Raw genomic sequence first — 14,370 nt, forward strand, 5'->3', positions numbered from 1 at the left:
AGGTAAGAAGAGGAAGAACCCCCTATGGATGTATAAAATAGCATGGAGTTTAGAGAGGGAACTGAGGATAGCAGAGCTGGTTTAAGTGAAAGGTGTTTGGAAGTGCCTTTAGACAGACCCTGGGGATCTAACTTCCTGAACAGAAGGCCATCTTCCTGACGGTCCATCCCCAGCCAGCCTCTGGTTAACAGAAGGCATGGAAAGCAAAGGTGTAGGGGTGTATGGAGATGCAGTTGTAACTAGAGAGAGAGGTGTTAAATTGCTGGTGAGCATTTCTGGGGTGAGGAAACTTTTAGCTAGGGATAAGCTTTCTTTTCTATCACTTGTTTGCTGATGATACAGTTCTTTGCTGGGTCTCTTAACCATATTGCGGTTATGTGCTTGCCTTCTTCCTTCAATGATCTTTGTACGGACTGCTTGTGAATGCTGAAGATGCTCAGAGCTTACTGAATAAGTTTACATGCTCTGCCATTTTCTGTGATTTAATTTCACAGTGTGTTTTAGAAAGATGAAATTTGGGAACAGAACTTGGGATGGTCAAGCCAAGAGCTCAGTCGGTCTATATGAAGATTTCTGCTCTAACTCCTGGGAAGGGATGCTGGTTAGTTTGGTGTTTGGTTCTGAGCAAACATTACTGCTTTATCTTATTAATGGTGCGGGGGAGAGCCAGAATCATGGAGCTGAATCATTAGACTCACAAATGCTATTCCCAAGGGTTTCTGCTTGAAGAACAGAACTGAATTTCCCTGACTTCAGTTCTTCCCTGCCCCAGCCTCCTTCCTGCCACCTCCTTCACTCCTCCAGTGCTGGGTAGCAAGCTGACACGTCTTCCTTTGTTAACTACAGAGTTTTGCCCATAAGAACTCTGGAGGCATAAATGTCTTCTAGGTTTATCAAATAGAGCAATGACCAAATCAGGAAAAGTCATTTTATTACACTGTTTACTCTTGGTCACTGAAGATAAGAAAATAAAAATGTCGGACCTGTGTTAAAGGTTTTTTCTTGTTTTTCTTGAAGTTGATAAAAATATTTATCCTCTGAAAGTAGTGACGTGAAGAGGGAAGGTATTTCTGGTTTTCCGGCAAATATAAAATACAGTTTGCTTTTTTCTAAGGCATGAATTTATTGGTAACTTTCCTTGCATAAATGCATAAATGATTTTTTTCGGTCAACTCAAAATGTTTTAAAGCAAAAAGAATGACTTGGAAGTCAATTATTAAACCTTGAGCACCCTAAAACATTTTTTGAGGTTTTTTTTTTTTAATGTGATTCTTTGCATTTTGTTATTTTCCTCTTTTCCTTCCTGGATGCTACCTTGGTAGCTACCATGTTTTAAATATTGACAAGATAAGATAGTTTTCTGTTTATATCAGCAGTCGTCTGTCTGTGAAATATGGACGAATCAGAACGCAGGATTTCCTTTCTCAGCGATCCATCAGGTTCATAATGTAAGGTTACAAATGGTTCTTTTTTTCTCCTGAACTTGCGCTATGTACTGTGTTGCACAGTGTTGTCAACAGCTATAGGTACTGTGTCCTGGTAATGCAGAAAATTTGTAATGTCTGGTGACTCTGAGACTCTTTGTCTATTATACTTCATTTACTGTGCCTTGTGATGAGTTGATGTGCAAACATTGTCCTAAAAAAGAAATATACTTGGTTTTAAAGTCTATGGTTAAAATATGTCCCATGTGAGTTTTGGCTTTCATTCCAGGCGTCTGTGTTAAGTTGCTTTTACAGGAAAAAGAAATGGGTAAATTGATATATATATACACACATGTATATATCAGCGTTACTCCTCCCCATTTTGTACTTCCCCGTATTCATGGACTCTTCAACCCTTTGTGTCTAATGATTCTCAAAGATTCATGTGCTTTACTTGTGAGAAATTTCTGAGTATGATTTGCATGTTATTCTGTATATATTTGATGCAAATGTGGGGGGAGGTGAGCTGGGAGAGGCACGGTTACAGCTACAAAGTGGTTCTCAGCCTTTTTCCATTTGACAGTACTGAATTGATCTTTGCAAATTGTATGAAATTGTGACCCATTTTACTCTGAGCTGCGTAATTTTCAAATGTTCATATTTCACCTTTGCATACTTTAGAAAAAGTTTATTTCTATTTGGAAAATAAACATTTAAATGTTTGAGGTTTTATGTTCTGTATTTTAAAATACTATTCTATTTGCACACCCTTTTGAATTTCTCCCATTGGATAGCCTGCTGTCTGAGAAGTTGAGACACTCGGTTGAGAATCACTGAGCAGAATTCTTGGGGCGGCATGTGAAGGGATGCCACGGGCATTTTTGTGAAGTGCCTTTTGGGATGCTGCATCAGGCACATATGTCCTCCTATGCATGGGACTTCTGGCTCTTGAGGGCAGTGGTGTCTATACATTGCCTGGTACTGGTGTTCACGTGACCCAGCAGTTCCTCCTGAACTCATAAATGCTAATCAGAGCTTTTATGTGTTCATAAGTGGCCATCTCTGCTCTTTTTCATCTAAAGGAATAAATTCAGTATAACCAACTGCATTTGATCAAACTAGCATTCTTCATTCTTGAAGATTTTTTGAAAGAATAACTACAACATCCTGCTTTCGTATGTGTGTGAATGTTTATAGGAAGCCTTTTCCTTACATTCACATTCAAATATATGTATGCATATTTATAAGCATAGAGCTGTGTATAGCATTCTTCAAAGCCTTAGAGATTACAGAAAGTAAATGTAATCACATGTATCTTATGTAGGTTTGGGTAGCCCATCTCTGAAATTTGTCAGAATTATTGAAAGTAAAACCTTAAAACAATAGTTGTCCTTTGAAATCATTTTAGTTTTTCATTAAGTGTTCTGAAGAAATTGAGAATAATGTTTGTTAATATTCAGATCTAAATTTACAAGCAAGTAGGTGGGAGCAGTCCTCCTAGAAAAGATTTTAAAGGTTCTATTTTTAAAAATCAATTAAATCCTAATTTTAAAAATTTTTAAAGAATAATACAAGGCTTGGAAAATGCCATACTTTTCTATTAATGTTAGAAAACTAAGTTGTAAGCATGGCTTTTAATTATCTACTGACATCCTTAGGAAACTTTTTCCTTGAGAAGAAAATAACATAAAGGCCTGGTCCAGTGGCTCATGCCTATAATCCCAGCACTTTGGGAGGCCGAGGCGGGTGGATCACTTGAGGCCAGGAGTTCAAGACCAGGCTGGCCAACATGGTGAAACCCTGTTTCTACTAAATATACAAAAGTTAGCCAGGTGTGGTGGCACATGCCTATAATCGCAGCCACTTGGGAGACTGAGGCAGGAGGATCACTGGAACCTAGGAAGCGGAGGTTGCAGTGAGCCCAGATTGTGCCATCGCACTCCAACCTGGGTGACAGGAGACTCTATCTCGGAAAAAAAAAAAAGACAGAAAATAACATAGAGAAGGTTTTTCCTTTGTGTTCTCAGAGCATATAGAATATGTAATATTCAGTTTCCCTTTTGGAGGGAGACGGCTACCTGATACGATTTGTTTTAGAATTTGCCATAGGCATCCAGTGCATGTGAACTTAAAATTTGCAGCTATTTACCAGCTGTTGAAATAATACAAAGTTTAAAAGCTGCAATTTGGAATCTGCCATCCAGTAAAAATCTGTCTATAGACTTTTGTGACTTTTTTATTTTTTAACTAAATTCCATTGATGCTTTTGTGTTTTTCAGTTGTTGGTATAAGAGAATGTTTAATTTAATTACATTATATTAGATGTGGCCCAATTATAGTCCTTCAGACTCACCCAGACTATGAATGTGTAGCTGGCAGTTGCAAACGCGTGTTAAACAGAATCAATGCTCCATTTAAAATTCTAATCTCAAACTGTTTTTTTCTTTATGTTAGCGGTTTAGTTTTTATTTGAGTTTGAAGAAGAGAGCTAATGATGTACATTTTCCTCTGTTTAATTGATGTTCTTTAGTGTGCTTATTAAAAAAAAGGCCTTAAGCATACATATAAAAAAGAAGAATAAATACCAAATAAATGAAGTTTTAAGCCATGACAAAATTCTTGGAATATTAAGATCATTCAAATACATGAACCTAAAGGAAAGATTTTCTGTAAATATTTTAAGTGCCAAAGAGATAGCCTGAAGACATTTATTAGGAGTACCTTGAATCATTTTAATTTCTCATTTATAATTACTTAAGGAATCCTTTCAAAGACCACTGTGTCAATAATAATTCAAAATATGACAGAATTCTACCCTAAACTTTTCCTACTTCATTTTGTTATTCTAATTAAATATTGCATTGTTAGCTGTGTTTAGGTCTACTTTTCATTAAAGATAAGCTTTGATTATAAACCATTATTGAAGCCAAAGACTTCTTAGGTCTGTTATTTAATATTTAATAAGCATTCTTAAGTGGAAAATTACTAAATTTAAAAATATTTGCCTAAAGAGATGCAAGTATTATGTAGACATGAATGTACTAGTCGACAAGACCTAACACTAGGTTTCAAAGTTCAAAATGATTTTATGTATGAGGCAAAAATCTTTATTTCTTTTTTGACCTCTTCTTCCATTCCATATAGTAACTTCTCTACCTAATTCCTCCATAGCTCATTCCTGCTGTAATTCAGCCTCCAGGAGGGTTGAGACCTAAGGCACCCTTGTTCTCTGAACTCTTTTGTTCTTACTGGCAGTCAACCAGGTAAAGCTGAATCCCAGCCAAGGACCAAGGTCATACCTGTCCTTTACAACAGTGTAATGTTAAGTCCAGTTGTTGGAGTCCATCCATTCCCATTAAATTAATTCCAAAAAGAAGAATTAACATCTACAAATTGAGTCCTCTAAATATTTTTAGATCTAAGTTTAAAAAAAAAAATAGGCAGGGGCGGGGAGAGAAGTTGATTAATTTCCAGGCAGAAAAGATATTATTTTCTAATAAATTCAATCTTAAGAACACTTTTCCTTCTGTTTCAAAATGAATTTCTGGAAATAGCACTAAATATGATAAAATTCAGTGTCTCTTTCCAGAAAGGTAGATTCAGTCCCCATAGGGAATTTAACAATATTTGAACTGAAGCAATGTTTGAAGGCCACAAAGAAAATGAAATAAGGATTATATTTCTTTTCTTTGTAATTATCTCCCACCTCAGCACCTAGGGGAGATCCTTTCAGATCACTGTCAATTCAAAGAAAGTGGTTTGTGATTTTTAGACAAAGTGGAGTCATGGGAGAGCAGATGATGGCGCTGTCTAAACAGATTTAAGTGAATGTTCCACTAATTTCTTCAAGTGGTTATCAAATAAGGGATTTCAGTGATTTCCAGACCGAGATTGGAATGTATGTGCCGGGGCTTGTTATTCCCACAGTGGCTGCTACAACTTATGTGGATGATGTAAATATTTGGATCAGCATTTGGCTGTGGCTCTGGCTTTAAATGTATGGAACTCACATTAAAGTTTAATTATAAAAGTGTGTGAGTTAATTGAACAATTAGAGAATGAGTTTGCATATGATTTGCATGCTTAATGTACTAACACGTGAAATGTTTTCATAACCCTAGCTTCCCCCAACTCATTCTCACCCCTAGTCCTGTTCCCAGCCCTGGCCCTGCAACTCATGGCACCACCAGCTCATGCCATGTTCAGACTTTTTTGAAAACTGCCTGTTGAGCTTGGCCAAGGTCTACCTCTGCTGAACTGTAATAGGGTTCACATGAAGATCTGATGCTTGGTTTGAGTTGTCACATCAGCAGACACTGGATCAAAGGATCTTTGGAAGCCAACCAGATCCTCCTTTTTCATCATTCCACGGAGTTGCATGCAAACTTCTGTTGTTTTGTTAACAGTGTTACCTGTGACTTAAATGTACAATACCTGTTTGCCATGTTGTTGTTGCTTTACCGAGGGAGCGGGAGAAGGAGGGAGAAATTTAATGGGGGAGATTAGAGGATGATTTGCTAGATTTGGGTAAAGCTTTTGTTTAAGAACCCATAGCTGCATGTTTCCAAAGTTTTAAGTTATTATCACTTAAAAGTGATTATACTCAGCTTCAAAATGATATTGAAATCCACATATCCTATATTTTGAATTTTATACTAGTTTTTTGTAAGTTACAGCCAGATGAAATAAAGACCAGAGAGAGAATAAAGAGCCAGCCATTTGAGAAAGAAGGAAAAGAAAAAAATCAAAATAAGAAGGCAAAGAAAAACTTAATCTAGTTTTAGAATTGCAGTCAGTTATCACTTATGCAAACTAAAAATTCATATAAATATAAAAGAAAAATTCAAGAATGGGTCAGGAATGGATAATAAAACAGATAAAAATGCTAAAGTTAATATTGCAAGTAAAATCTTAACAATGCCAACAGACAATATATATGTAACAAAATTTCACATATACCCCATAAATGTGTACAAAAATAAAAAACACCAACAGACAGAGAATAGGAGGATTGAGCAATGTAAAAGTAAATCAGCAACCAAAACCAAACTAATGGAGAAAGTGGCTGAGAACGGAGCAGGAGAGAAGAGCCGAAGGAGTTCCAACTGGTCACACACTAACTACGGTGAGAAGCCAAGGAAATAGCGTGATGCTCATTTTCTCTTCCTGCAATTCGAAGTGACCCATCTCAAGGAGAAAAGCTTCAGGCACTCCACTGCTATTTAAAAAAAAAAAAAATGCCTGTGGCGTTACTGAAGTCCTCTAGAAAGGGCTTTTTATCATTGGCAGCTACTACATATGCCACCTAATGTAAGTCCAAACTGCACAAAGAAAATTGGAGAGCTAGTTCTCCCCAAAATATGCACCCTATGTATGCCATTCCTAGAGAACTGTGGGTCTTAATCTTTTGGGGTTTCTAGATTCTTTCAAAGAATTTAATGAGGCAGAGAACTTCCTTTCTCTCCCAAAACATACACCTGCGTCCAAAATTTTTCATTCTTGTCCTAGACTCCTTAAAAATTCTCCTTAAGAAATCCCAGAGTGTGTCAACACACTTTCTAGCACTTCTGTGGAACTTGTTCTCTAACCAAGGTTTTATTTGGTTTTGGAGTTTATGAGACCTTTTAACACTCTTCCAACTCCTGAGAAAAGTAATTTCTCATAGTTCTATATATAGCCAAATCTAGGTTAGATGACAGTAACTCTAGAAATCTGCCTATTTAGTTTTAGTTATGTCCATTTGAGAGCAAAGAGCTGAGTTTTGAAAAATCCAAATCTTTCCCAGGAGAAAGAGTAAGAAATATCTCATGTGTAGTATGTAAATGAGAGTAGAGCCCAGAAAATACCTGCCAACACTGGCCTTTGACTTTATAGATGCTCACATTAAGCTATTATAGTGATGAAACAGGTTGAGGCTAACCTCATGGAAAATGATAAATGAAATGATGGGAGGTCTTCTTGTTTCAGGTCTCTATTATATGATAGACCATCATTTGGGAATGTGCTTGTATTTGTGAATCAGAATCCTCAAAGTACATGCATATGTACGTGTGAGCAAACTTGGCATTTCACTGTTCAGTCTTCATTGGTACATTAAGTTTTCTGAGAAAACTAGCTGAATACATCTGAGACAATCACAGCATCATTAAATCAGTGCAGTTGAATTCAGATGAGAGAAACTCGTCACCCATTAGTAAATTTTTAAATTTTGTTTAGCATCATGCTTACACTACCATTTCTCCAGAGATCTAAAATTATTCAAAGTGGCTAGTACATGTCATATTTGGGAACTGAAATTTATAGAACTGTGTGTTCTGAATGTGAAAGCAATTCAAACTAAAAATTTCAGTCAAGTTAAAAACAGAAAATTCTTTCAAAGATTGTATGTCCTTTGCTGTTGTGATGGAAAACTGTGATTAGTAAATCATTTATTAATATCTTCATGTTTTATTTTAAAGTGACTTAGCTTAGGGTGTCATTCTAAAAATAGAATAATTCAACTCCACACCTCAAAAATTAACTCAGCCTTGAGAAATATGCTAATACGTATAAAAATGTAATAACCAAAGTATTTATATTCACATAAGACACCCAAATGCATTGGCACATTCACAGCACATGCGTGTAAGGTGAGCTCAGGGTAGCTATAGGGAATGAACTTTGCTGACTGCTCATATTGCCTCTAGAATAAATGTCATTTTCAGACAGGAGACTGGGGAGAACCTTCCATTACCTTGCGACCTCCGAATGAAGCCACAGCCTCCACTCCGGTACAGTACTGGCAGCATCACCCAGAGAAGCTTATCTTCCAGTCATGTGATTACAAAGCTTTTGTAAGTTACCCTCAATTCAGTATTTAGGCCCAAGTGGAGATATGGGTGTGTTTTCGGCTTGTTTGCCATTTATATTGAAAATATACCAAAATATCCATATCCATCACTGAAATTTTTAAAGTGTTTTTGTCTTCACTTTTTCTTAAAGTAGCCTTCTATCCAAAGAGAAAGTCCAAATAACAGAGCTTAAAAAACTTTTTTTTAAATTTTTTTTTAATGTTTATTTATTTATTTATTTATTTTTTGAGACGGAGTCTCGCTCTGTCACCCAGGCTGGAGTGCTGTGGCAGGATCTCGGCTCACTGCAAGCTCCGCCTCCCGGGTTCCCGCCATTCTCCTGCCTCAGCCTCCCGAGTAGCTGGGACTACAGGCACCCGCCACGTAGCCTGGCTAGTTTTTTGTATTTTTTAGTAGAGACGGGGTTTCACCGTGTTAGCCAGGATGGTCTCGATCTCCTGACCTCGTGATCCGCCGTCTCGGCCTCCCAAAGTGCTGGGATTACAGGCTTGAGCCACTGCGCCCGGCCTTAAAAAACTTTTTAATCTTGTAAGTTTAAGGTCTGTTGTGACCTCTTCTATAGTTGTATATTTTTAAATGAATGTGATAACGTACAATCTTAAAATGGAAATGAGTGTAAATATGGCACATGTATACATCTCTGCTCATTCACCAAACATTGGGTCTGCCACTTTATGTAAATACCAGATTCTTTTCACAGTCATCAATAGGATTATACTATTTTTCTTTCTTAGTTGTTGTTAGTTTTTTAGAAGAGAGGAAATAATTATACTTAGCTGAGAAATGTAATAGGAACAGCTAAATGATCAAAAGATACTGTGGGTTTGGGGTCAGGTGGTGGTTGTCATGACAACAGCAGAAAAAGTGGCTGAACCTTCAGCAGTGCATTGAAACTGCCTCCCAAAAAGAAATATTTCAATCAGGCAAACTTCCCTGATTACTTAAAAGATAAGGATTTTACCAAAGGATAATAAATTTCACCTTCATTTGATGAAGATGGACATTGTGATTATCTCATAGCAATTGGGTTTTTTTTTTTTTTTCATTTTCTGCTCTCTGCCCCTCTTTTACTGCTTACTTATATTGCAGCTTTAGATTTGTTTCAGTGGTATTGCCCAAAACTGTAGGATTGAAATGGCTCCTCCCTCCAAAACTCCCTCCAAACCCCAAGTCCCTGAGCCTTTCTGAACATGCCTTTCTCCAAGGCCCTGACGACGCCTTCTCCTGTTGTGCCGTCTCATGTCTTCTTCAAGTCAGGGACTTCCCTAGTCCACAAGAGTGGTTCCCATCCCGTCTCTGTAAAGTACTAGGATGTCTCCAGTCTTGTCAGGAAGTGTCCATCAAATATCTTCTAAAATAATTATTGTAATTCACTTTTTAAAAAAACATATATAGAGCTCTTTGGGGATGTGGGGAAAGGGCAAGGGGTGGAGGAATGACAAAAGGGAAAACCCCTACTAAAGCTTCAAAAGGTTGAAGAGGAGTCAATTGATAGAAAGGCAAATCAGACATTTTGTTTGAAACCATTTGGCCCCAGCCAGAAGCTGGAGCATGAGGGGCATTTTGTACCAGGATGATACAGTATGGGATCTGGTTTTCTAACAACAAAGTGGTTGGCAATTCTTGGGAGAAGACTTTGTCATCCTTCTAGCTCCATTCAGCCCTCCAGGTGGCACTTTGCACCAGGAACCCAGCTCTCTTCCCCTGTGAAACAACTGAGAATGCCTCTCTCCCTCCCCCAACCCTCCCATTCCGTTTTCAGGTGGATCAACCATAGGGCACACAGCTGTGAATGAAAAAGGTCCAAAACTGCATCTCTGCCTAAAAGCCTAACATTAATTACCTATGCAGCAGAATAAGCCCAAATGGGGGACATGTTGCTTAGCTTCTCAGCTGTCTCATGCAACCCTGTAATTACAGAGATAGTAGTGTGATTTATTTTTGCAGACATTGCTGCCTGAAAAAAGGGGAAAACATTTTTAGATGCCCCCATTTTGCAGTTAAATATGATTTGAAAGACGGCATCTTTAGAAGATGCTGCAGTTTCATTATAAAGAGCAATTACAGCCCCCAAAACTTATGGTTAATTCTGCTGCATTTTCTCTATGAATGCATTTATTTGTTAGGATTAGTTACTGTCAGTTTTTTAAAGTTATGCAACAACTTACAGCCAGGAAACCTAGCTAGTAATACTTCCACAATTTGTTTTTAAAACGTTGCTCATATTTATATTCCATTTCATAAATCATTGAATTTTTTTTTGTATTTTAGTATTTAGGTTCTATGCTGATAAAAGAGCTTAGGGGGACAGAGTCAACCCAAGATGCTTGTGCAAAAATGCGGGTAAGTCTGCCAAATTACTTTATTTCTAGTAGCTGAAATACTAAATACCGGGTATGGATACAAATTGCCACCTTTCAAATTACTATTTTCTTCATCCCTTGGTCTGCTGAATCACATTGGTATTACATAAAAAGATGCTCTCACTTTCTGCATGTTTAGACTTGAACTTATCTCACTATAGTTTGAGTTAATGTCTATTTGCTCTATTTGTACTATATTATATTTGTTCTTAGTTATTTTTAAAGATTTAAAATTGTATCATTTTCGAGATTAGAAAAATGATCTTTATTACGAGAAAAGGTTTTAAGCACTCACTCGATAGTCTGAGAATATTTACTGAAAAGATCACCAATTAACTAAAATTATCAAAAGCAGAAGAATTAGGAGCATATTATATAAAGCTAATATTCTTTATGCAATTTCTTATCTGTTTTTTTAAAATTTAAGAAAAATATTCAACTTTGTGTGGAATGAACTATTTAAGTGCATATGTTGACCAAAAATGGCAATTCCAGGCTGGGCACAGTGGCTCACGTCTGTAATCCCAGCACTTTGGGAGGTCAAGGCAGGTGGATCACCTGAGATCAGGAGTTCAAGACCAGCCTGGCCAACATGGCAAAACCCCTTCTCTACTAAAACTACAAAAATTAGCCAAGCATGGTGGTGTGCACCTGTAATCCCGGCTACTTGGGAGGTTGAGGCAGGAGAATCACTTGAACCTGAAGGCAGAGCTTGCAGTGAGCTGAAATCACACCATTGTGCTCCAGCCTGGGTGACAAGAGTGAAACTCTGTCACACACACACACAAAATGGCTATTCCAAATATCTATAATTAGTGGCTGCTTGATTCCTAGGTGTCTATTTCAGCCAAAGCAACTCTAACTCATGTTGCAGACCCACCTTTTCCTTTTGTGTGTCCCTTGTTCTTGCTTCCTCCATAGCAGGTGTATAGAGGCTATGGTGGTATCTGAGTAACTGCACAAATCAAGAATATCAGACTTATTCAATATAGCATCTAACTAAAGTCAAATTTAAGGCCATTAGTAAGTGGAATGCTAACTTTTATTTATGGCCAGTATACTTTGTTGTTTATTTTATATGAGCAGCTTTTGGTGGAAAATAATTTAAGAGCATATAATTACACTGAAATAGCTATGAAGGTAAACATGAAATATCCATTTGTTTATGGAAAGCTAAATGTGTGTGAATCTTCATGAAATTGAGACTTCAATATGTAATCACTAATATTTTGATCAATTAATAGCAAAAAAGACTGAAATAGTTATCCTTCTATTTAATGTAGAGTTATACAGTACTTAAATTGTCAGTACCAGTGAATTTTTAACTTAGGTACTGTGTTTAGATGAAAAAAAAGCTTCTGTATGTGTCAGAAACTCTTAAGTTCTAGTTCTATTGCTGCTTATTTGCCTTAGGAGTCACTTGTTATTCATAAAAATATGATGGCTGCTAACATTTACTGAGTCCTTACAGTGTCCCCTAGTACAATTATTGTCTCCATTTTACAGATGAAGAAATGGAGGCTTACAGAGGTTGAATAACTTACTCAGGGTCACACGGGGAATAACTTGCCAATCTGAGACTGGAACTCAGGTCTGTCTGACTCCAGAGCCCAGGCTTTTAACCACTACATTCTCCTGCTTCCCCGATCCTCTGTTTTCTTACATATAAAATGAGAACATATAGACTAGATACACTTTAGAGTTCTCCCTGGTTTTATAATTCTGGAAATCTTGTATTCTAAATATTTATCTGACCAAATTTGTGTCACCAATGAACAATAAGAAAAAGGGAAAGTTTTCATTCATCAAGCCTCGTAATAATTTTGGAAATATTCATGAACATGTCTAATAAATTAATTTGGCATCTCTGATTTAATACTTTTAACTAAATTACCTGAGTCCAGCTACTCCAGTGTCATAATCAGCATCAATATTGCCTAGTGCATGTGCAGCATCATTTAAAATATACCAGATCTATGATTTGAATCTCAATTTCATGAAATTGAGTGGATCTGAAATTACATCCTGATAGCAATAGAAAAGCCATTTTAGTAGTCTCAGTAGAGAATAATTTAGTTAAATACTCGTCTGTTGCTTAAAATGAAACTTAGAAAAAAAACATATATTTAGAAGCCATTCTTCTGTTTGGGGGGGCATGTTTCTGGTTTGCTGCCCTTGGTGCTTACATAGTTTGCATGAAAATAGAAACTTCATTACTTCTCGGACTATCATAAACCCTTATTTCCAATCTGGATTAAATAAGTCTCAGTTCTTGATAAAGTAGCTAAGGTTGCATTCACTACATTTCACCAGAGTCTTTCAAAACCAGAAGCGTAAGGTTGAGCTGCTATCTGGAGCTATTCTATTATGAATTAGAATTTCCACCAACTATAAATGATGTCGATCTCAACTTGCAGCTAATTTTCAGTTTGAACCCCAAGTTGCTGTTTTCTCTGTTCTCAGCATGGTGGCATTTCAACCAAAAGTCCCAATTCAATCAGAACTCCCCATGAAAAATACTTTAGGACACAGATGATCTAAAAAGTTGATTCATGGTAATATTATTAGACCAAAGTATTGTAGATTAAGAGTTACCTGTTTATTCTTTTAATTGAAAAAAGATGTTTTCTGTTCAAAGTATGCATTTTAGCCAAAATTAAAATGTCTCTCCCGGTAATAAGTAAATCAGTGTGATTCCGAATTCTGATAAATGTTTCCTTAAATGTACTTTGTTAACAAAGATGACTAAAATCCACTGAGTTCACAATCCAGTGGAGGAAACGAACATGTGAACATTTAATTACCCCCAAAGTGATAGAAGTATTACCATAGAGGCATTTTCAAGTTTCCATCAGCCTAAGGGATCATAATAGATGATCTTAAAAATGACATGTACTCATACCCTCCTAAAATCAGTTTATTAGGGCGAAGAACAGGTAACAGTGGGGAGCTGTACACCCTGCCCTACACAACTGAATTATGTGCATTAGTTCATTCAGTCCATGAAGTACATATTGCCACTGCTTCCACTTTACATATGGGAAGACAAAGGCAAAGAGAAGTTAAGTCACTTACCCAAGGTCACACAGATAGCAAGTGGCAGGGCCAGGATTTGAAACCAGGCAGTCTACTCCACTACCCACACTGTGAATCCAGAGACTGGACTGCCTCTCCAATGTGCCAGGAACATTCATTGTCCTGGGTTTTTTTGGGGTTTTTTTCCACTTTTTAAATGGTTTTATTTTATGTGCAAATAATAAACAGATATTGTACCCACAAATTCTACTTTCCAAAAACAGGAGCTTTTTAAAAGAAAACCACATAATAACTTTTAAAAGGCACTGGGATTCCTCTGCTTCTAGATCATTGCTAGGCTAGAAAAATAGTTTGTTCTACTAGGAATCACAAGTTAGAACTGAGTGTTCTCCAGAGTGGAAATTCTAGAGTGTAGTGTCATTTCAGGCAAAGATTATTCAGTTCTCATCCCCAACATCCACAACTACCTATCAAAGATTGTTCAGTTCTCATCCCCGACATCCACAACTACCACAACTAAACCAGCTCAAAACAGTCCAGCATAATTAGGCTTCATCAAACAATGTCATTATGCTCTTCTAAGATGCAAATAAAGCAAAACAGGAAATTCTAAAATCAAAATAATATTTGACACTGTCATACAAATTGTTAGTTCCTTGTTGTATCCCCCCTTCTATAACATTAATAAAGGGAATA

General features: G+C 36.9%; 1 protein-coding gene across 21 annotated transcripts in view; it reads left to right on the forward strand.

Moving 5' to 3' along the window:
- Positions 1-14,370, forward strand: part of ANKS1B (ankyrin repeat and sterile alpha motif domain containing 1B) — a 1,305,582-nt gene that overhangs the window by 1,228,101 nt on the left and 63,111 nt on the right. For 16 of the 21 annotated variants that reach the window (XR_004439654.1, XM_033220935.1, XM_033220933.1 and 13 more), the window contains 2 exons: positions 8,129-8,257; positions 10,547-10,618. Coding sequence is in view for 20 of the 21 variants with exons in the window: in XM_033220935.1 (XP_033076826.1) it covers positions 8,129-8,257; positions 10,547-10,618 (201 nt within the window). In the remaining variant the exon portion in view is untranslated. Of the gene's footprint in view, positions 1-1,373; positions 1,449-8,128; positions 8,258-10,546; positions 10,619-14,370 lie in introns of all 21 variants that reach the window. The other 5 variants (XM_033220948.1, XM_033220952.1, XM_033220950.1 and 2 more) reach the window with 2 other exon arrangements.

Source organism: Trachypithecus francoisi, unplaced genomic scaffold (genome assembly GCF_009764315.1).
Source record: "Trachypithecus francoisi isolate TF-2019V2 unplaced genomic scaffold, Tfra_2.0 Lachesis_group11, whole genome shotgun sequence".
NCBI classification, from domain to species: Eukaryota; Metazoa; Chordata; class Mammalia; order Primates; family Cercopithecidae; genus Trachypithecus; species Trachypithecus francoisi.